The sequence below is a fragment of the Daktulosphaira vitifoliae genome, unplaced genomic scaffold (assembly GCF_025091365.1).
Source record: "Daktulosphaira vitifoliae isolate Bord-2020 unplaced genomic scaffold, ASM2509136v1 Scaffold_3, whole genome shotgun sequence".
NCBI classification, from domain to species: Eukaryota; Metazoa; Arthropoda; class Insecta; order Hemiptera; family Phylloxeridae; genus Daktulosphaira; species Daktulosphaira vitifoliae.
Genome location: NW_026099574.1, coordinates 43,249,404 through 43,275,092, shown reverse-complemented (window position 1 = coordinate 43,275,092; position 25,689 = coordinate 43,249,404). Strand labels below are relative to the sequence as shown.

The 25,689-nt window shown below is 27.2% G+C and overlaps 1 protein-coding gene across 4 annotated transcripts; it reads right to left on the bottom strand.

Annotated features, from left to right (window-relative positions):
* Nucleotides 1–5,292: 5,292 nt before the first annotated feature.
* LOC126900498 (uncharacterized) lies at nt 5,293–24,643 on the bottom strand. 4 transcript variants are annotated; one of them, XM_050676257.1, is made up of 3 exons: nt 8,352–8,367; nt 6,671–8,011; nt 5,297–5,761 (listed from the first exon to the last, which is right to left on the bottom strand). In XM_050676257.1, coding segments are annotated over exons 1-3 (1,596 nt in total). In that variant the 5' UTR covers nt 8,353–8,367; the 3' UTR covers nt 5,297–5,507. The 4 variants fall into 4 exon arrangements, with proteins under 4 accessions (XP_050532213.1, XP_050532214.1, XP_050532211.1 ...); XM_050676256.1 differs by lacking the exons at nt 6,671–8,011; nt 8,352–8,367 and adding an exon at nt 23,203–24,643 and having other exon boundaries at nt 5,293–5,761; XM_050676254.1 differs by lacking the exon at nt 8,352–8,367 and having other exon boundaries at nt 5,298–5,761; nt 6,671–8,100.
* Between the last annotated feature and the right edge of the window lie 1,046 nt (nt 24,644–25,689).

The following is a 25,689-nucleotide window of genomic DNA, read 5'->3' as shown; positions in this document are numbered from 1 at the left end:
AATTTTACCAAGCTTACTCAGAGACATTCCAAAGGTATCCTGAAAACTTCGTTGATATCTGTTAATTTTTCACAGAGTTATGAGGATTTCTCTTCTCGGTACTCGAGGCAGCGCCGCCCGAATTTCTTACGCCACTTTTCTTTATGAAAACGATTTTTTTCTGTTTCATTCATATATCACTGTAATATACTATGAGGAAGGTAAAAAATCTACACGCAATAGGAAATGATTTTTCTTTGAACATCTCAATTTCGTTTAAATTGTATGTAACTGTGTGTAGTTTTTCCTAATAACAAGGTATTTAAAAATTATTTTTAATGATTATTTAGTTTTCTTTTGTCAATCAGTTGTTTGGAATAATTATTATGAGGTATGATTGTTAATACGTGTAAGTATTTTGTGTAATATTATTATTATTATTATATATTATTCAATTAACAGGTGAGAATAATTTTCTGGTAAACTGCTTTTGGAGTTATATTTTTTTTACATAATAACTACCGGAATCAGTGGCCTACCTAAAAGAAGAGCCCTATAGACCTAACGCGCCCATTTCACGTGAGTACTGCAAGGTACAGGGTCTGGGGTGAAGCCTAGTGAATAATAAACTTTAATTATAATTTTGATAGACTTTTTTATATTGTATTTTAAGTTTTGAAAAAAAAAAATTTAAGTGTCAAGATATAATTTACCAAAATATTTGATATGTTATATTTAAAATTTATATACATGTATTAATTTACTTCAGTAGACTTCTATGCTTGCGATTGTGCATACTTAAAATAAATTTAAAATGTAAATAATTTTAACAAAATCTATACACGTGTTCAATTAAAAACTCTTATTATCATAAATTGATGTAAAAAAATTATAATTTGTAAAATTATTTATGATAAAAAACAACTGCTGGTAAAAAAAATGAAAAACTATATAGAGTATATAAAGTTTTATGTATGACTTTAGGAAATATTAAATTAGTTGCCGGAAAGCGCTATGAAATTCAATGAGAATTTGAAAGTTTTACCAATCATTTCAAAAAAATAACAAAAGTGTATGATTTTTTGGATGATAGAATCATTTATCCCTAGTTTTTAATAAATATTGCTTTCGATGCTTTAATACACTATGTTCATTTGGGCTTATTCAACGATAAACGACTTTCCCTAGACTGTGGAAGAACCCGTGTAGTATAGTATTCGTCTACAAATTAAATTATATTTGATACCGTAAAATATCAGTGGCTTTTAGCTTTTGCACAAAATGACAGTAACGTAGTTACTGATGAAAGCTATGGCATTCACATAATTGCAACAATGGTTCATCATCTATGTGTCACTGTTTCAAGAGCCTCCAATCAAGCTCTTGATTATATAGTTTGCTATGTACACAAAAAACTGATGAAATCCTATTCATTATAACTTCAAACATATTTTGAGTACCTATATAATTTATAGCTACACAAACAGAACAATTTTGTATATTGAGCAATTAATAAAGAGATTAATTATTTTATTGTGCTGATAAAATATTAATATGTTCGAAAGTATAAGTAACAAGCATTAAAATAAAGCTGACTGTAATTTTTAAAATAATTTCATTTATTCTAAATGTACATAATCTGTACTCTCTGTGCATGATATGATAAACAAATGATAAATAAAATAAAACATTATATCAATATTTTTTTTCTGAGTTATACTCAAAAAATTATTAAGAAAACTTCTAAAAAATCAAAGTAATTGTTTTCAACAATTATGACGTTTATTTTACTTTAAGCAAAACGTTTTAATCTTTCATTTATTCATTAATTTATATTTTTACCTAAAAGCTCTAAATACTGCATGAAAGTATTTATTGGATCATTTTTAGTATAAAATAATTCAGAGAATTTATTTGCTCAATGTGATTATATTTATATCTATGACTATTTAGAGAAAACAAAAAAACAAGATTTTTCTCATGTATCTGAAATTGACGAAAAATAATTATATTTTTATATTCTGGAAATACATTTTTTTTAATATTCTTGGACAAAACTTTATAAGCTGTAGTAGTTTTTATTTTTGTTATTTATAGTAATTCTAATAAAAACTGATAAAATTAATTTTTAATGATGTTTAATTAACTTAATAATTTACTAGTAATTTCGTTACAATAATAAACACGATAAATAATAAAGTAAACTTTCATATCGGAAAACATTCTAAAACAAACAAATTGTATACTTTGTGTAATAAGCTTTAATTTCAGTATAATTAAGTATCAAAAAATTAATAATTTATTTTATATATATGAAGAATTAATATAATACATGTATTATGATTATGAGTAAACATATTTCATAAACACTGTGGAATAATTTTTTTTTTTTAATGCTCCATAATAGTAATGTTTTTTTGTAATTCAAGTAAAGTAAAATAATGGCTTATATCACTTTATACATTCCTTAAGGGTTTTATTCTAATAAATGGTTTACTACAATGAATATTTGTCAGCCTTTGTGTTCTAAGAGATGAATGAAAATAAGAAAGAAACACATGCATTAAAGATGATTCTTTATTGGTTTTTCTACATATTAAATGAATAAATAGTAAAGTAAAAATACTTTTGTTAGGAAAATTATGATTTAAACTTATATTTCATGGTGCTACTATAACACAAAAAATATTTTTTGTTATACATATTTAAAGACTTTCAAAGTGCGTTCTTTGAATTTATTTTAATAAAGCTTTAAAATAAATAATTTGCTATAATTTATAAAAATGTTAAATAAATATAGAATAATCGAAATTATTACATTCTTTCAGTAACAAAAGTAAAACTCCACTATAAATCATTACAGCAATAAAATTTAATACATGTAAAATGTTCAATATTATAGAGAATGCAATTAATTCACACACCCAGACAGCATTATATCTTAATAATGTTTTTATAAAATTATTCTTTCTGCCTTCTTAATTGCTTTCTGGGTATGTCAATAATTTTCCGAAATTCGACGTTTTCGGTATGATAAATTTTTATATTGTAATTTGCATTTACAGAGTTAAATATTTGAAGATAAAATATCTATTTAAAATTTATATAATTAAACGAGTAGATCAAATTTTGATTAATCGTCTATAAATAAATGGTCGAATATATCAATTAAACATCCTGGCTACGTTTTGTTATAGGCTAGACATATCTTTTTGTTAGCAAAATAGAATAAATTTGTTTTGTAGTTCGCTTACACATCTTCTAATAATTTTTTTAAAGACATTTGCTTTTCCATTTTTTCCACATATTTAGAAATATTTAAATCATTTGTCAAAAATATTAGGTGACTTTTTTTATTTAAGGTATAATATTTTTGTAGTAAGAAAAATAGAGCAGATAATTTAATATGTGTGCTTAATACATTTTTGTATGCAGTTTTAATATAATATATTATATGAAACTTTAACTTATACATACATTCATGTGGAAGCCTTTAACACATTATGAATATTTGATAAGATGAGACTCCACAAGTCACATGTGTTGTGCACCAAATACAGTTTTCAGCCACTTATTAACAATACGTAATTAAGTAATTAAGAAACTTTAAACAAATTTTAGGCAACGTTTTAGAATAAGTATTTTAGTTTAATATTTATATTTATCTTCTAAATTCATGTATTATTTTAAGTAAAAGACGAATGCTAAAAATGTATTACTGCCTTTAAAAATTTGTGTTAAATGATATCTGATATTATTAAAGCATAAGAAATTATTGATTATTAAACCTAGTTAATAAGTGCTTTATCTGACGCAAAAAGTTTTTTTAGGATATACATCAAAGTAAACATATCTGATGGTTTTAGATCTTTAATGAGAATTAGTTAGTAAATAAAGATAATTAAGTTCAAAATAGAGTTTAATATTACATTTTAATCACATATTTTTGTTTGTGATTATGTTTTATTTTTAACTCAAATAATCTTTATTTGATTAGATTCAATGAATGTTTAGAGTATGCCTAAATAAAAAAAAATATTGAAATGTTATACTATTATTCAAATAAGCTAATATAATTTTTTACAGCTCTTTTGTTATTTATGTTGTCTTTACATAGTCAACGTTAGACACAAATAGTGATATTACTATCTGATATAACCAGTACCTTTATAATAAACAATATGGAGTGTAGCATATCTTAATAACAACTCTTATGACTTTTGATCTGTCCTATATTTTTAATAACTATCAATATTTTTTTGTAATTTAATATTTGACAAATCGATGAAAAGTTTTGTCTATAATAATACATATGAACATTTTAAATAGTTAACTTGCGTGAATAGATATAATGTCCTATATATACTTTAGGTCGCATATATTTCATAATTTATCAACTAATAATAACTTTTTAGAATCATCCCTTATAAGTTAAAGGGGTGTCAACTATATTGTTTTTTAAATTCAAAATGCATATTTAACTAGCATATGAAGAAGGAAATAATCTATTAAGAAAATTTAAAGAAGAACTGAAGATGACGAATGGGTGTTGCTATTGTTGCACTAGATATTTTACTGCTATATTCTTCGCCTAGCTATAAAAATGAGAATACCTTTCAATGTACTGGTTCAAATAATGAGTAATGATAAAAATAATATAACCCTTCACCTTACCTTCCATTATTTTTAAAAACGTTAATAAATTTCGAAATAGTTGATCAAAAGTTGTTATTGATCAAATTTTATTTAATTAGATTTTTTTTTTCTTTAACCTTACTTACTTGTGGTCGGCTAATTTTTTTAATTAGATAATTTTTTATTTTGTAAGCTAGTTAAACATGTATTTTGTATTTAAAAAAATAATATTGATATTCCTATAAGTTATAAGGATGAATTTAAAAAAATTAATAATTAATTAATCAAGAATTACATAAAATTAAATAATGTCAAAAACAATTTTTTTATGAAATTAATGAATGAATATGATGATGTAGGATACACGTCTAGTTAAAAAATTCATATTAATGATATCATTTAAATTTATTAAAATGTCAGTTTTAGTATTCCAAAGCGTTTTACTTAAATTTCAAAAGCAAAAAAATATATTATAAATAGTAAGCTCAAGTTAAGATAAAAAAAAAGTGTTATATCTTTTTTATGAACGATATTACTGAAATTTTTCCATTTTGTTCTTGTTATAGTATTATATACGAATATTCCTAGAATATATTATTGAAATTTTACAAATTATATCCACTGATTCTAAGATGTTTTTTTAAATTATTTATTAAAAAAGAAATCTAAAAGTATAGTGAACAATAAAATATATTTATATATATATTTATGTTGCTGCTCAGTAAGTAAGAAAACGGTTTCTATTGTTCTCACAATTTATAACAAATAATATGATTTCTTATTTACTGAACAGCTGTATATTAAAGTAATATTAAATTATAAGTATAAGTAAAATGCATAAAATAACATAAGGTATTATACTAATCTGTATATTAGTATGAACATATAATTTTCTATTCAGAACAAAGAAAGTAATCCACCATATGTTTTGGGAAATCCTTCATGTCAATTGATAAATTCAAACTTTTATTTTGTTTTCTTTTAAAAGCTACTTCTTTAAAATGTTCAATATTTTCAGTTTTGAATTCATCCAAGCCATCATTATTCCCTAGGTCGTAAACATTAATTTCATTACTGTTGTCGCTAGTATCACTTTTATCGTTTTTACTGTTACAATAATCTATTGGATTATCTGCGCATAATACATCTGTAAATAATAAAAATTATTAAAATTGTTGTTTAAATTTTTAGGTAATTAGGAAAAACTAATTTCAATAGATTTTAACATTGTTAAAATTATCCAACATACAAAACGTCTAATTACTTTATTTAACACGTCATTAAATGATTTGGATAATATTTTTGTACAAAATATTAATTAACAAAATATTTTCGAAACGTGACTGAAAAATTAATGATTTTACTAAGTCGTTCTTTTTGTTTTTTTAAATAAATTTCAAGTAAAAGTTTGATATCAACACTCACTTTTAGTGTTTTATAGTTAAATATCTAGAGTATTTTACTTTGACTTTTTAACAAAGAGAGAACTTTTAATCCGATATCATCAATTATTAAACATTTTGTTAACATAATGTTACACGACTAATTTCACATCAGTTACTATCAATATAAAATTCGGTAAAATTATCAGTGTTCATTCGAGTGATGAATTTTTATAAAAAAAAAAAAAACGTTTAACTTGAAAGAGTTTCATGTATTTCTTCATAACAATATTATTGTTGAATACCATAAATATATACCAAATATTTAAATTTTTACACAACTTTAAATACTCTAGATATTTAACTAAAAACATTCATAAAAAAATATAAATATTAAATTTTTTCTTAAAAATTATTTTATAAATAGGCTCTACATACACCTTAATACACCTTTATTTGATATTTTGCATACATATTTAAAATTTAAAAAATTTTTACATTAATTAAAAATACATTATTTTTATATACAAATTGGAGACAAAGAAACTACAATTATTTTAAAGTGTAAGTAACGTTATATATTAACTAGAATAAAAGTTTATGGATTTGTCATATTTTCTTGATTCACCTGAAATTAATCGTATATTATAGTGTAAAAATATATATACTCTTACCAATTAAATTTGGTACCAAGAAAAATCTCTGATCATTATTGGTAATTCTTCCTAAATACTGTATGTCATAAATCAATTCAAATGATTTTTTATATTTGTTGAGTTCTTGAACATATAATTCAACTTGATTTACTTTTTTTAATAATAAGTCATATATAGGCATTATACTTTGATCCGTAACGATTATTTCAGATTCTACATTAAACTTTAATTTATTATCAGTAAAGAATAATTCTAGTTTTCTCAAGGTTATAATTGGTAAATTTTCTACTTTAAGTCTCGTGCCTCCAATCCAAGATAAAATTACAGCAAAATTGTTAGAAATAAATGTAAGAAAACTTTTTGACGATTTAATAAAAATGTTTAAATCAATAAACTCATAAAGAATTATTTTAATTTTTTCACCCAAATGTTGTATACATGTTTTGCCATTTATTTTGTAATATTGGGGATTTATTCTACTTCGAACAATTCCAGATCCAAAATGTATATGATTAGCTATAAGCATTCCAACAGGATGAAAAGCAGCGGCAAGTAGAAGCTTTTGGAATGATCTTACATTATCAAATAAAAATTGATACTTTACAAAACGAAATACGTCAGTAACATACAAAAATGATTTGTCAGCACACTGTAAATTAAGAGGAACAAATCGAAGGAGGTCTAAAATATTTTTTGGATTACCATCAACGTTAAATTCTTGATGTTGTCTTGATTCAGTATTTTTTATTTCAATTTTATCTGAATGATTTGACATTATATTATAAAATAATAAATTTTTGGGGTGGAATTTTGTTATATTGTTTATTTCAACATTTCCAGGATTTATTTCTTTAATCATTTTTTCTCTTAAATCATTTGTAAATAAGTTTAATTTATCAATATTTAATTCATTCGATACGTTTTTGTTAGGATACTCGACAAATTCTGCTATTGGTTCTTTAGAACAACTAGAATTAATAAAACGTTCTAATTGTATCATCATAGAATAATTTTGTAATCTTAAACCTTGTATACCAAGGAACAAATTGTTATATCCAATATTATTACCTGTCTCATATCTATACATTACATTTATCGAACCAGAATTATTGTTTAAGTATAAATTCACTGTTAGCAAGTCAAGCGCAACACAATCTTGATTAATTTTATGTAAATCTTGAATCATTAATAATACAACTTCGCCGTGAGTTTGAAAAGCTCGTCCATATTTCTTTAAATCTTCTTTAGTATAAATTTCAATATTTTTATACATTTGTAACAAATAATGTTCATTAATTTTAAAGTAATTCAACATATATCTAGAATAATTGCAATGTCGTTCATAATAGGTAGAATTCACTGTTTTGGAATTAAATAATAAAACTATTAAAATAGTTATAAAAATCATATTTTTTAATTAACAGGATGTTTAATAAGAATAAAAAATATTATAATTAAATAAAAATATTTGTTAAATATCATATAGGTTGGGTTTTATATAGTAGATTTTCTATTATTAGATTTTTTATTTTATGAAACATTTGTTGCCGACAAAATTATTTTGATAATTACTACCTATTTCTTATAATAACTTTTTAAAATTTGAATTATTATTTTATAATTTCAGTTGTATTTTTTGGCATTATATAAAAATAATTATAAATAAATTTTATACATATTGTTTTTTTATAATCATTACTTTTATATTACTTGAAATGAAACAGAACTACAGACTTTAAATTTGATATTGTCGTTGATGTTCTACATTTTTAACATGAGTTAATTCCTTTAATCTCAAATAACCTTATTAAAATTTAATTAATTTTATAGAAAATCTTGCTTTTTAGAGTTAATTAATAGAATTTATCTATCTATCTATTATATTCACAATGCATTCAATTACATTGTGTTTTAATTTTTCTAACTTCAATTTTCTCTAAAAGGTGTAATATTAGTTTTATATAATTTATAACTAAAAGTAGATAAACCATCTATGTATTATAGTTATATAAAAAATACTATTTGTAAATCGCATTATTAATTTTCTCAAAAACAAATTTTCTAAAGACAATTCACTTAAAAATAACTTTATTGTTATAATATTACGTTTTGATTTATATTTTTCTAAAACAAACAGCCATTGACGTATGGTAAGTCCTTTTAATAAGAATACAATTGTATAAAGAGAAGGAAGGTATATTCGAAATAAATTAATGTAAAATAATAAATCTAATATTTTTTTATTAAAAAAAATATCTCTACACTAATTATGCGGAAAGTATGAAGCTTTTATGTATAATTAATATAAAGAAAACGCTAAATGAATGGTTTTACATTTTAATCTCAGAACTAAATACTTTTAATCGATACAATTGGGGCTATAACTGTTTAACTTAATTTTGATAATAATTGTGTAATTTACATTATGCAAAAGCCTTAATATATTCAACAAATTTTTTAATGTTTTGGTTCTTAGATTTGTAGCAAGTTGAGTTCCAAAATATTATCAATTTATAATTGTTGTTAAACTGTGAACACGTTAATTCATCTAATATGTAGCCCGCCAAATAAACCAATTTTTATTAACTTCGATAACATAAAAATATAACAGAATAGAATGTTAAAATAACAGTTTTCTTGACAACTATTATAATATACAGAGTATTCGGTTTTTCAAAAACCACTCAATTACTAACAAAATAAATACAATAATTAAAAAAAGGTTTGAGTTTATATATATATATATTTTAGTTTATCACCTATTAATTCATTTTTAAAATCATCCCTTATAACTTATAGGAGTATTATCCTTGTATTTCGAATGGCAACATATATAATTAATGAGATTATAATATAGATAATGATTTTATTTAAAAAATGGCAGGTTGATAACGGCTTTTGACCAATAATTTTGGTTTAAGTTATTAACATTTTTTAGTTTTAACTAGAGGTGAAACGAAGGTGTTATTTTTGTCACTAGTCATATCCTAGTCATACTATACCTCCCACCATCATTTAATATTTTTAAATACAGAATGGAGAAAGAGTGTATCGAATAATGCGTAATGATAAAAATAATATAACCAACACCTCTACTTCACTCAATTTTTAAAAATTCTAATAACTTTCGAAGTACTGATCCAAAAGATGTTATTGGCCATTAAATTTCTTAATCAGATTATTTTCTTTTGTATATATTATTAAAATATGTATGTTGATATTAAAGAAATACAGTTGACACCCCTTTAAGTTATAAGAGATGATACTAAAAAGTAATTATTAGTTTATAAATCATGAAATATTTAGCGAGTAATATTATAGCTTAAGATAAACCAATCACTTTGTATAATTTTTATTAAATAAGCTCAATTTGGCCACTTTCAGATTTTGTTTTTTTAAGTTATATTTTTAGTATTATTTTTAAATTTTTACATTTTGGATAACTACTACATTTTTTAAACAAAAATCAATTGACAAGTCCTAAACAAGTAATGAACGTGTTAGAATAATTTATTTAATGTATAATTATTAGTGGAGAATGCAAATTCTAGTATATTGACATTGTATCTGTTCGCGCAAGTTAACCATTTAAAGGGTTAATACCTTTTTATTACATACAAATCTTTTCATCGAATTGTCAAATTTTAAATTAAAAATGGTAGCACAGTGGGGTCGTAGCACAATGTGAGCGTGGCATAGTTGGGTACAGTATAGATAATATCTGATTTTGATTAAAATCACTATCATAAAAAACGCTTTGATGCAAATCTATAGATAATTTTTAATTTTAAGAAATTGGTTGATTATTTTTAAAGCAAAATTAACTCGTATTTTTATCATTAATCCTAACTAGTAGTTGCTTTATAAGTATAATTTATGAATAAATATTTATTAAAGTAATTTGACGTAGTATGAAATTAATATTTAATAATTTAGTATTGAAATTTTTTGGAGAATTTATACAAAATTATAAAATAGTTATTAATTTTATGGCAAACGTTTATAAAAATTAAAAGGCTTGACACAAAACATTTTAGATAATAATTTGTTGTTAACTATGAATAAATGGTCTGCAAAAAATTATCATCTGAGTCAAAAATATACTTTCATTATTCAAATTTTCGTGCTAATAACAAATCAGCAATTATATTTTTTCTATCACCAATAATTTTCGATATTATTACTAATTAGTTAAAAACTATAGGATATAACTATAAGAAAAATAGTTCTGAATATTTCAATTGTATCATCTATTTAAACACCGAGAAATTATTAATACATAGAAATTATATTATACAGGGTGATTTATTAAGGATAAGACACTCGTTTACTCAGTAACTATTGAAAATTTTAAATTTTTGGTAAGAAAAATATTATTTGATTCAAAAAACACTACAATAATATGTAGTAAAAACATGATATTTTTCATCCCTTCAAGGTTAAAAAACATTAACTTGAGTTTTTTTTAAATGCGAACACATATTTTGAATTTAATAAAATGTTTGAGTTTTTAATTTAATAGTAAATGACATATAAATTTTTAATATAACTTTATTCGTTTATTAGATATAAACACTTGAAGTTTCAAATTTTTGAGTTAATATACATGTATAATACACATGGGTTTACAATACAGGTAGCTAATTGGTTTTTTATGACATTGGTGTCACAGTCACGGATTGTTCATTATCAATTATGACTATCAAGAGATATACTTTCTGTATTATCAGTTAGTGTATTTATAAACTAACAACAATGTGCCTTACTACCATTGATAATAACAATGCTGTGTACCTGCTAATATCAATGGCATAAAAAACCAATTAACTACCTGTATTTGTAAACCCTTGTGTATTATACATGTATATTAACTCAAAAATTTGAAACTTTAAGTTATATTAAAAATTCAAATGCCATTTGCTATTAAATTAAAAATTAAAATTTTTTATTAAATTCAAAATATGTGTTCTCATTTAAAAAAACTCAAGTTAATGTTTTTTAACCTTGAAGGGATGAAAAATATCATGTTTTTACTACATATTATTGTAGTGATTTTTGGATCAAACAATATTTTCCTTACCAAAAATTTAAAATTTTCAATAGTTACTGAGTAAACGAGTGTCTTATCCTTAATGAATCACCCTGTGTAGAAAAAAAATTATATACATAGAAATTATTAATATTTCTTTTGAAATGATTTATTACGATAGAAAAATAATTGTTTTTAAATTATAACAGATTTTGATTTCTAATATGTTAAAAGTAATGAGTGAAAAATATAATTTTTAAGCTGTATTTTTGGACTTTTACAATTGATTTTTTGAAAGTTTATAATAATAAAAGTTAAATTTGTTACCATAACTATTCATAGTATACCCCTATTTGATTTATAATTATAATATATGAATAAATAATTTTTATAGTAATAAAATTTAGTATGATATTGATATTCAATAATTTAATATTGTAATTTTTACAAAGATGTAAAAATAATAAAGCAGTAGTATATTTTTTTACTTTTAACGCATATAAAAATTTAAAAGGCTTGATGCAATACTTTTTAATAAAAAATGTTTGTTACTTATAACAAAGTTATAAGTTTTATACACTGGACTACAAGGAACTTTCATCAGAAACAAAAATATACTTTTCTAAATCAACTTTTCGCGATGTTTTAAATGTGCAATTAGACTTATTCTGTCACTTCTAAGTTTTAATGTTATTACTTATTATTAAAAAATACGTATTTACATATAAAAAAAAACCCAGCACAATGGGGTCTTGGCACAGTGTTGACGTGGCATAGTTAGGTCAAGTATAATGATATCTGACAGTTATTAAAATTTCTATCCAAAAAAACGCTTCTATGCAAATTTTTAGATAGTGTTTAATTTTAAAAAATTGGTATATTATTCCAAAAGCTATATAATTTTCTATTTCCTTATTTATATCCTGATTAAGATAAAGTGTGTCGAATGAAAGAGGGTATAAATATTATTTCTCATAAAAAAATTGTATTGATCCATACACTTTTCAATAAGTTATTGCATTATAAAGTTAAAAATGTAAAATATAATATCGAAAATTTTCATACAAAAATAGCATTTGGTAACTATTTTCATCGTGAAAACAAAATAAAGTCCGAAATTTTTTTTTACCTAATAAAGTATATTACATTATCTTTAATTTAAGATATATATATATATATATATATATATATATATTTATATAAAAGTGTTAGACTTTCCGGAATACTTTCAAAAGTTAAGTTGAAAAAGTAAATTTTTTGTGAAAAAGTTTAATTTTGAATCCCACTTTTGGGCAGGTAAAGGGTCAAATTATTAAAAATAAATATACCAAATTATAGGTAAAGATATCATGCATCTATAAAAAGAAATGATATTGATTTGATCATTTTTGATAAAGTTATGGCAGTTTTAAGTAAAAAAAAAAAAATGAAAATATTTTGATAATTAGCGATTTTTAAATTTGTAATTTTTTTTGGAGAGTTTCCCCATTTACGGGGAACGAGGGAAATGTTTTCAAATTTTGAGGGTAATGTCTTCGACTAGATACGATTTGTGATCTTTTGACGTATCGTTGAAAGAAATCCGTTCGGTGAGAGCTGAGAAAAAGTGGTAACAGACACAACATAGTAAAACCAATACCTTCTCAACTTCGCATCGAAGCTAAAATTAATTTATTACCACAACTTTTAGCTCAATTTGCAAGTTTGAAATTAACATCATTAAATATAAAATATTATGAGAATTAAAAAAATTATATCGTTAAGGTTATGCTGTCAGGAAGTTTTATAATTACTATTTATAGTAAATTTATCAGATAAGCTCAATATTTGTTTGCATTTTTATCGTAATAGATAATTTAAATAGAAATAATAGTAGTCATTTCCTAAAAACTTTTGGTGTTTAAAATGATTCTACATTTGAAATATTCAGAACTTAATTAATTTTAATGATTTACTTTAACTAAAAGAACCAATCAAAATAAAGTTGTTAAAAAGATTTACTCAATTGAGCGTCTTATAAAATTTGATTATAATTGTAAAAATCCATTGTTAATTCAGGAGAAACTAACAATCATTTATTTTACAAATGATTTATATAGCAACATGTTATCAAAATATTTGAAATATTATAGTCTAGTAGTAGCACACACAAATAGATTAAAAAAATTATTAAATTACTAAGTAAAATTATTTAATTTTGTAATAGAAACCTATCATATCAAACTTGATTCGTCAATAAATATTTTGAAAACATTATAAATGAATGATTTTAATTCTCTGTATGGAGAACATGGGATAAGTAACTGTTTAATTGATAAATTAGAATTTTGTTTCAATTTTTAACGTATCGTTGAAAAAAGTAGGTCAAGCTAGAGCAGAGAAAATAAATGATAGTCACAAAAAAATACCTTTTCAGCTTTGCATCGAAGCTAAATCCTAAAATGTAGTAAAATAATTTTAATATGAATACAAAATTTCAAATTATTGAATCTAAATGAGATAAAAATCAAAGGAGTTGAATATTTATTCTAACATAAAAAAGAATTAAGAAAAAATGCAAAAAACTCCTAGCTGTACATGGGTTGGAACCTTGTATCCCAAGTGCATAAGACACAAGTGTTACCGACTCGGTTCGTCAAGTGAAAAAAATAGTAATTTAAACTAATTCAAATTTCAAAGCTATCTTTTTCGACTTAAAAAAAGCAAAAAAATTTAAATAACTTTAACTTACTATGATTAAATAAAAGTGTCAATATTTTCGGAACATTTTCAAAAATTACATTGAAAAAGCTTAAGTTGTGTGTAAAAATTGATTTTTTGAATTTTCAAAAAAATTATATCAAATGAAAGCAAAACATCTAAGGTTTCAATATAAAAAAAAAATAAGTAATTTAATAATTTCTGAAAAAGTTATGGTAGTTTTAAGTAACGAAATTTATCAATTTTAAAAATTGTAATTTTTTGTAAATTTTCCCCATTTACTGGGTACGAGGGAATTTTTTCAATTTTTAATGGTAACGTCTTCAATTATACACACTAAAAAACACACATCATGGTAAAATTAATACCACGGTAAAAATAATTCTCAGCTTTGAATCGAAGCTAAAAAACTTCTTTATGTCAAATAGAGCACCTCCTCAAAAAAATAGAATCTTTTATTTGGAAAATAAGAAATAATCCTCCATGTGTTTTAGGAAATACTTCATGTCAATTGATAAATTCAAACTTTCATTATGTTTTCTTTTAAAAGGATTTTAAATATATATATATATATATATATTTATGTTACTGCTCAGTAAGTAAGAAAACGGTTTCTATTGTTCTCACAATTTATAACAAATAATATGATTCCTTATTTACTGAACAGCTGTATATTAAAGTAATATTAAATTATAAGTATAAGTAAAATGCATAAAATAACATAAGGTATTATACTAATCTGTATATTAGTATGAACATATAATTTTCTATTCAGAACAAAGAAAGTAATCCACCATATGTTTTGGGAAATCCTTCATGTCAATTGATAAATTCAAACTTTTATTTTGTTTTCTTTTAAAAGCTACTTCTTTAAAATGTTCAATATTTTCAGTTTTGAATTCATCCAAGCCATCATTATTCCCTAGGTCGTAAACATTAATTTCATTACTGTTGTCGCTAGTATCACATTCATCATTTTTACTGTTACAATAACCTATTGGATTATCTGTACATAATACATCTGTAAATAATAAAAATCCTATTTACTTAATTTACTTATCATTATTATAATTTGAATCATCATTATAGCAATAGGCTCATCCCAGCATTCGTCAAAATTTGACAGAATTTTACACCGATTAAAATATTTTGTATCATACTTTTAATTAAAAAAATACATGAAGCATTTAGTGCCCTAATTCCACAAATTTCTCTCCAATCGTTATATAAAAAGAAATATCCTAATAAAATAATTTTATCATAAAACAGTCAATGTTGATATTTTTATTTTCCATTTATTGATTAAAATAACTGTTTGTGAACTGGATGGACTATTTTAACATATTTTAATACAATATATAATGGTATTGATACATAATGCTGTATTATATGTTAGTAACCACATAAATTTAACCTTAAGTAGTTTTGCCATAAGTATTAAGTAATACGATTAATGAAAAGATAGACATTCGAGTAGAATAATACATTTTTAACATAGACAAAATATTTTAAGGTTTTTAAATGCACGATGAACTTTTTCTCAGCAAAAGCACTTTATACGTATATTTTATGTGAAACTATGATCATTGAAATAAGATTATTTAATCAAAATGTATAATTTAACAATATTGAGATGAGATTTTTGTCAAGTTATCTTTTTAATTAAAACCAAGAATCATAGAACAGCATAAATTTGTTCACTTTTAAGTAGATATTTTCATTTTAATATTTAGTTTCAGTGCATCTCTTTTTTTGGGTTAATACATAATAAAAAAACACATTTTGTTGAGTCTAAGTGTCAGCATTTTCAAAAATTTCCCTTATCCTTATAATAAAGGAAAATATTCCAAAATTATAATTGTTATAAAACAGTTAATGTTAATATTTTTAGTTTTTACTATACATTGAAATAACTTTTTGAAAACTGGATTATTGTGATGTATTTTATTAACAATATTTAAGATAATTTTTTTGTTTATAAAATACTTTTTTATAAATCTGTTAGGAGCTTGTTAAATAGTTGAGGATCTTGGTCAAAACCAAGAATCGGAAGCTACCTAACATCTGCCCAAATATCGTCCCTATCTCCTTAAATGAGTTTTAATTACCTGAAGGAGACACAGGCATTAGTGTACCTTAGTTATAGGGGATAGATTATTAAATAAAATTAGACTATTGTTTTATGTCAACGACAAAGTAAAGTTATATTTTAGATGTTCAGTAAATATAAGTTATATGTAACTTATATTAGTTACAGGTTAGTAGGTATATCCAAGTGAGACGGAGTTGGTTAGCTATGATGACAATTGACAATAGACAGGTCGTTTAATAAAACAAGTTAAGTTATAATAATATAAATAAGACGAAAGTAATAGTATTGAAAACTATGTTTATAACAGCCACTCAAACACAACTGGCCTTTGTTAGTTCGACGTCAGTAGCTCCAGGCTACAGACGGGTAGAATTGTCACATCAGCATCTCCCTCTATGTTAATTAATATGTATTACGAATTAAATAAATAGAAATAAAACGTGTGTAATATAAGTGGTAAGAACATAGTAATAAATGTTCTTACAAATCCAATCAATAATCAAAGCATCGTAGGGGCTTAAAAATAAAAAAAATTAATTTTCATTATGTTCCAAAAACCTGCTTTTATTAAACCCATGTTAAATTAAAGTTAGTAAAATTTACTTAGGCGATAAAAGAAGAATTATCTGAATACATCAATTTCAGGAGTTATTGAGTATTAAAGCAAAAATCATAAAACATTCTGTGAAAATGGCCGATTTTCAACTTGTACTTGAATACTAAATCAATTTGCACCTTATTTAATGTACTACATGATTATAAAGAACATAAACGATGCGGATACAAGTTTTATATGAGTAATCGCCCTTCAAAGTCAAAAATTATGTAATACTATTATAAACTTAAGTTTATATGTTTTTATATTCATATCAACTAGAAAACTCTTATTTAAAATATTTTTAGTAAAATATATTAATAAATATTAAAGTTAATTTATTTTCTGATACTTTAAATGACCTGTAAAACTTTTAGTCTACAATTTTAACAATTTATAGAGTGATTTTTTAAACGTTAAAAAAGTTATTTTTGATACTTCTAAGTATTTCTATATTTCCTGAATTATTAGTTATTAATCACATTTTTATTTATTTATATCTTATGAGAATGTCAGTTATATTTTTTAAATGGAAAAATACATATTTAAATAGCTTATAAAATTAAAATTAGTCTAATTAAGTAAACTAAAGTCAAAAGTAAATTTTGATCCATTGTTTAATAGACACAAGTATTTTTATATCACAATGAAAAGATCAGAGCGGTTCAAAAATGATTTTATATAAAAAAACTAACATTTGTTTCAGTTTTTAAATTTTTAATAAACTTTCAAAACTTATTTTTCTTTATGAAGACTTTTTATTTTTTAAGCTGCATAAAGACGTATGTTTCAAATAAAAAAATTAAAATCGACATATTTCTTAGATATTCTTAGATAATGAAAGAATAAAGTATAAAGTAATTAATAATTGATAAATCAAAAAACATATGAAGCTAAAAACTACCAAGATTAATGTTCTAATTGTGGCGGTCGAATATTCTAGAATGTCCGGCCGCCCCCGCCTCTAGAAGATTCGTCGCTCTACATAAGCGTGTGGCGGTCGAATGTCTAGAGAGTTCCGACGCCGCCTCTAGAAGATTCCTCTGACTATTTAAGGGCAAGATCGTCGCTCCAGTCAGTCAGTCGATCAGTCAATCACTTACGCATTCTGTCTTACACGCGCTTCGTCTCTCGCTGTTATTTATTAGTTCGTTGTAATACAGTTCGTCTCTCGCTGTTATTTGTTATTTCGTTGTAATATAGTATAGTTGTTATTAAATCTTAAAAGTGTTTATTACTTCTATATATTACACCTCGCGACATTGGTGACCTCGACGATAACAAGTATGAACGCCGAAGAACTACGCAATCAATTGGAGGAGTTACGCCAAGAAAACGCTCGCCTTGCAGCACTACAGGCACAGCAATATCCAACAGCTTCAGTGAATCGCGTTGCCGTCAAGTTGCCACCTTTCTGGTCCGAAAGACCGAGCTTATGGTTCTCACAGGTTGACTCGCAGTTTGCAATCTCGGGAATAACAAGTGAGGAAACAAAATTTAATTATGTTGTGGCTCAGCTTGATACGCGTTACGCCGCCGAAGTAGAGGATATTATTACTAACCCACCGCCTACTGAACGCTACAAACATCTACGCGCAAAACTCGTTGAACGGTTGTCTATCTCAGAAGAACAACGTGTGCGGCAACTCATCAATGAAGAAGAACTAGGTGACCGTAAGCCATCACAGTTCTTACGACATCTCCGTTCCCTTGCCGGCACTACTACATTACAAGACAATATTTTACGTCAACTTTGGCTCCGCCGTCTACCATCACATGCACAAGCTATTTTAACCGCACAATCAGAGCTTCCTCTGGATAAGGTAGCCGAGCTGGCTGACAAAATTGTTGAAGTGCAGCCAGCCCCCTCGCAATTCGTCCATGCTGTTGCCACGACGAACAATAAAAAGGAACTCGATGTTTTAGCCGCCATTGAAGCACTCGCAAAACAGGTAAGCGAATTATGTGCTAAACGCCCGCAACGTTCCCGCTCTAGGTCACGTAACCGTTCAAACGTGGAACTGACTAACGGCAAAGGATGGTGTTGGTATCATAGCACTTATGGAGAAAAGGCTGCCAAATGTAAGGCTCCCTGCAAGTATCAGGAAAACTCCAACGACAGTCAGTAGCGGCGGCAACAGACTGTCCGAACCCGAGCAGCCGCCTGTTTGTTACAGATCAAATAACAAAACGCCAATTTTTAGTCGACTCCGGTTCCGACTTATCTTGTTACCCTCAACGGCTACTACGGGAACGACGCCATGCCACCGATTACGACCTCAGCGCGGCCAACAACAGTACCATAAAAACTTACGGGACGGTCCATCTCAATTTGAATTTAGGACTTCGACGCAGTTTCCCGTGGAGTTTTATTGTCGCCGACGTGAGTACTCCTATCATTGGTTCCGACTTCATGGCATACTACCACTTGCTGCCGGATTGCCGTACCAAACGTCTTATTGATGGTGTCACAGGCTTGGCTGTGAATGGTAAGGTTTCCTCTGTAAATCAATGCAGCATAAAATCAGTTGCCAACACTTCCCCTTGGGCTGCACTTCTCGCAGAATTTCCGGACATCACACGTCCCACCGGATTGCCCAGGACAATAAAACATCAAACAGTGCACCACATTCTTACGACACCTGGTCAGCCAATAGCCTGCCGCCCACGCCGCTTAGCTCCAGGTAGACTAAAAATCGCCAAACAGGAATTCGCGGAAATGGTCAAGGCAGGTACCGCTAGACCTTCAAGCAGTCCGTGGTCTTCACCATTACATTTAGCACCGAAAGGGGAGAACAGCTGGCGTCCTTGCGGTGATTACCGCGCGCTGAACGCCCGAACTATACCAGACTCCTATCCAGTCAGACACATACATGATTTCTCGCACAACCTGGCTAATTGCACGCTATTTTCCACAATCGATCTGGTAAAGGCTTACCATCAAATACCTGTTAATCCGGACGATATATGCAAAACAGCCATTACCACTCCATTCGGACTTTACGAATTTCCTTTTATGACATTCGGATTGCGAAATGCTGGACAAACTTTTCAACGCTTCATAGACGAAGTTACCAATGGGTTGGACTTCTGTTATGCATATATTGATGACATTTTGGTATTCTCTAAATCGGAAGAGGACCACAAACAGCATTTACGCACTCTTTTCGGGAGACTTTCTGACTACGGTGTTGTCGTTAACCCGCAAAAATGTGTATTAGGTTCGGCTGAGGTGAAATTTCTAGGTTACCTAGTATCTTCTGAAGGCACCCGCCCGCCACCGGAACGCGTCGAAGCCCTACGACAGTATCCATTGCCAAAATCTATGCAAGGATTACGCCGGTTTTTGGGAATGGTAAATTTTTATCGCCGGTTTATTCCCAAAGCTGCCGACCTGCAAGCACCACTTCACGGTATTCTCAAAGGCCCGAAGACAAAAGGTTCCCAACCGATAGAATGGACTCCCGAGTTATAAAAAGCGTTCACCATATGCAAAGAAAGTCTTGCGACCGCTACTCTTTTAGCACATCCTCATCCAGCCGCACGACTTGGACTATTCACAGACGCATCTAGCCAATCTATCGGCGCATGTCTGCAGCAGCGAGTCAATAACATCTGGCAACCCATAGCATTTTTTTCAAAGAAAATGTCGGTGAAACAAAGTGCGTGGCCTGCGTATTATCGTGAGTTGCTTGCCATCTATGAATCGGTGAAGTATTTCAGGCACATTGTCGAAGCACAACCATGTACCATTTTCACCGATCATAAGCCACTCGTATATGCTTTCACCCAACGGAGAGAAAAGATACCTCCTACGCAACTCAACCAGTTGACATTCATATCCGAATTCACCACCGACATTCAACACATTAAAGGTGATGAAAATATCGTCGCGGATACAATGTCACGCATTGAAGTTGTGTCTCTCCCGCTGGACTACCGAGCTCTTGCTGCATCTCAAGACACGGATGATGAACTCAAACATTTTACTGACAACAATTCATCTCTTCATTTGGAGAAGGTACTAGTGCCAGGATCTTCAATCTATATTTATTGCGACACGTCAACAGGACGCCCACGACCATTTTTGCCACAACGATTCCGGCGTCACGCATTTGATCAGTTACACAACCTTAGTCACCCCGGTGCACGCGCAACAGCTCACTTAGTTTCAGAACGATTTGTGTGGCCAGCAATGAAAAAGGATTGCCGTTCCTGGGCACGTGCCTGCGTCCACTGTCAGCGATCGAAAATAAGCCGACACGTCTCAGCCCCACTGGGAAACTTTGAAACACCTTCACGCCGATTCAAACATGTTCATGTCGATATCATCGGTCCATTGCCGCCATCACAGTCCTTCAGGTACTGTCTGACGGTAATCGATCGTTTCACCCGTTGGCCGGAGGTGTATCCACTCGAACGTATAACAGCAGACGATGTCACTAAGGGTTTCCTCAATTGCTGGATTTCACGCTTCGGAGTACCTCAATACGTTACGACTGACCGTGGTACTCAGTTTGTTTCAGCTACTTTAAAAACTTTAGCAAAACGTTTTGGTTTTACGCTTCGCCCCACTACCAGTTGGCATCCTGCTGCAAACGGATTCGTCGAACGAATGCACCGACAACTAAAGGCAGCCATCATGGCCCACGCAAAAGACTCGTGGACTGAGTCACTGCCTATCGTGCTTCTCGGAATACGTTCTGCGTTTAAGGAAGACTTAAAAGCCACGTCTGCGGAACTTGTTTATGGTGAGCCTCTTAATCTTCCTGGTGATTTCTTCACAGACAAGCAAGATAATAGCAGTACGAACGACCCTACTAGCTTACTAGATCGTCTTCGCAGTGTTATGAATAAAATTCGTCCAGTACCTGCATCTCGCCACTCAAATCCACGATCATTTGTTTTTGCGGACCTTAAGGACTGTTCACACGTATTTCTCAGGGAGGGAGGTGTCCGAGCAGCACTTCAACCGCCATATCAAGGTCCCTTCGAAGTAATTGCCCGAAATGACAAAACGTTCACAATAAAAGTTCGAAATCAATCAGTTACGGTGACGATTGATAGAGTAAAACCTGCCTACCTCATGGTGAACGAAAGCACAACCGTTAGCCAGGCACATGCTCCACCAGCAACTGCCCCGGATACGACCAAACAGAAACAACCGCCTAATACCGATCCATCAACACAGCCAGTACGAACAACTCGCTCAGGCCGCCGAGTCAGATTCCCGGACATTTTTGACCCTAGCTAACTCCACTCCGTAGGGGGGTGGTGTGGCGGTCGAATATTCTAGAATGTCCGGCCGCCGCCGCCTCTAGAAGATTCGTCGCTCTACATAAGCGTGTGGCGGTCGAATGTCTAGAGAGTTCCGACGCCGCCTCTAGAAGATTCCTCTGACTATTTAAGGGCAAGATCGTCGCTCCAGTCAGTCAGTCGATCAGTCAATCACTTACGCAATCTGTCTTACACGCGCTTCGTCTCTCGCTGTTATTTATTAGTTCGTTGTAATACAGTTCGTCTCTCGCTGTTATTTGTTAGTTCGTTGTAATATAGTATAGTTGTTATTAAATCTTAAAAGTGTTTATTACTTCTATATATTACACCTCGCGACACTAATCATAATTAGATTTCTGTCATAATTTAAGAAATATTATTTTTTAGTGTTGAAAGAATCACCTGTTAATAATATTTTTTTGATTTATTTAAGTATATAAAATTTTAAAAATTAACGTATAATGTTTTTAAAATTGATTAGCTAATTTTTAAAATAAATGATAAGAAAAAATTGCATACCGAAATTTCTTATTTTATTGTTAAATATCTAGTGTATTATAATTTGTAAAATTTTAATTTTTCTTATAATTTTACTTATAATTATAATATGGATTTTTACTAAAGAATGATAATGTTTATAAGCTATCAATAACAACTTACTATAGATATTTTAACTAAAAACATCAACAAGAAATTTAAATATCATATTTTTTCTTAAAATTTAATCTAAAAAATTACTATTTCAAAATATTTTTTACATAAAGTTTACAAAAAAAAACTTTGTTATAATAGGATTAAAATCTATCCATTGTTCATAAATTAAAGTAACGTAATGTATTTACTATATTAAAGCTTACCAATTAAATTTGGTGTCAGAAGGAATTTAAAGTCTTTAATGTTAATTCTTCCAACTGGCTGTATGACATAAATCAAATAAAATGAATTTCTATAATAGCTGAGTTCTTGAAGATATAAATCAACTAGAGCATTATCTTTTAATATAGTTTTATGTATGTCTATTAGATTTTCCTCTGTTATTGTTTCTAATTTTACATTGAACTTTAACATAATATTATACATAAAATCTTTTAATTTTTTTAAGATTGTACTTGGTAATAATTTATCTAAAGTACGTGTGCCACGACACCAATATACAATTACATATAAATGCTTAAGAAGTGATACAAAAAAATTTTTTGCTGGATCTATAAAAATTTCTAATTTAATAAAACTTTGAAGAGTGAATTTAACTTTTTCACCCAAACATTGTATAGATATAAAGTCTTCCTCCTCGTAATTTTGGATATTTATATCATTTTGAATTATCTCGGATACTAAATGTACGTAGTTAGCTATAAGTATTCCAACAGGATAAAATGATGCACCAAGTAAAAGTACTTGGAATGCTCTCATATCAATGCACAAATATTGATACTTCATAAAACGAAATATATCATGTACAGTCAAGTTAGTATCATCAGTACACTGTATATCAAGAGGAGCAAATCGAAGAAGGTCTAAAATATTTTTTGGATTACCATCAACGTCAAATTCTTGATGTTGTCTTGATTCAGTACCTTTCACTGCATATATATCAGACTCATTTAACATTATATTATAAAACAACACATTTAAAGGATGGTATAATGTCATTTTATATATGTCAACTTTTTCAGGATTTATTTCTTTAATCATTTTTTCTCTTAAATCATTTGTAAATATGTTTATTTTATCAATATTTAATTCATTCGATATGTTATTTTTAGGATACTCGACAAATTCTGCAATTTGTTCAATAGAACAATAAGAATCGATATAACGTTCTAACTGTACCATCATAGAATAATTTTGTAATCTTAAACCTTGTATACCAAGAAAAACTTTGTTATATCCAATATTATTACTTGTCTCATATCTATACATTACATTTATCGAACCAGAATTATTATTTAAATACAAATTTACCGACATTAAGTCATATGGAAAATGATCACTATCAATTTTCAGTAGATCTTGAATCATTAATAATACAACATCTCCATGAGTTTGAATAGCTCGTCCATATTTTTTTAAATCTTCTTCAGTATAAATTTCAATATTTTTATACATTTGTAACAAATAATGTTCATTAAGTTTAAAATAGTTCCACATATATTTAGAATAACTGCAATGTTTTCGTTTGTTATCACATTTTACCAGTGTGACATTAAATAATATAATTGTTAAAACAATTTTGAAAATCATATTTTTTAATTATTAGGAATTTTTAATAAGAATAAAAAATATTATAATTAAATAAAAATATGTTTAAAAGTCAGCTCATTTTATAAGGTAGATTTTCTATTATTATACTTTTGTTTATTACTCGTATATAATTTATTTCATGAAAAATTNTTTCTATTATTATACTTTTGTTTATTACTCGTATATAATTTATTTCATGAAAAATTTGTGACTGACAAAATTATTTTAATGCTTTTTAGAATAAATAGCATAAGAATAAGTTCAAAATTAATTTACTAATATTTTTGATTCATTTATTATTTAGCATTATATTGCAATTTGAAATAAAACAAAAATGCTAACTTTAAGTATGGTATTCATTCTACCACAGAATGTTGAACAGATACTGTTCTACATTTTTAAGTATATTTACTAAATAATAACAAATTTTTCAAAAATATTATAAATGACTTACAGGATGTCTCACCGAGTGGACATCTTTATAAACTGTTGATCTAGTTAATATTTTGTGTTACTTTTTTTAAATTATTTTTTACAATATTGGACTATGTTCAAATAATATTTCTTATTATTTCTTTTCGAATAAGAAAAATATAATAATACATGTTGCTGTTGACATTAATAAATAAAATATTCTAGTCATTTTATTGCAAATAAGAAATTGATGTGTCATTAATAACTTTAGGATAAGTACTTATTAAATTATAAGAATTTTAATAAATTAGAATAGTTTATATTTGGGCGGATTGAGTATTATAAATATATACTAGTACGAACTTAATACACATGTGTCAAATAACTACTCTATTTATTAAAATGCTTATAACTTAATAAGTACTTATCCTAAAGTTATTATCGACTCGTAAAACAGTTTTTACAATAAAATGGTTACACAAAATTGTATTATTATTTCTTTCTTATTATAAACATATAACAAAAAATGTAAAGAAAAATAATTACTAGATTTATGATGTTTAGTTTTTAATATCTTCTTTTTCAAGAAAAGGTTTATTCAAATAGTTTGATCTTAGTGAGGACAAGGCTTCACATTCGCACATGATGTGAAATGAGTCTTCTTCTTCTATTCCACATTGCCTGCA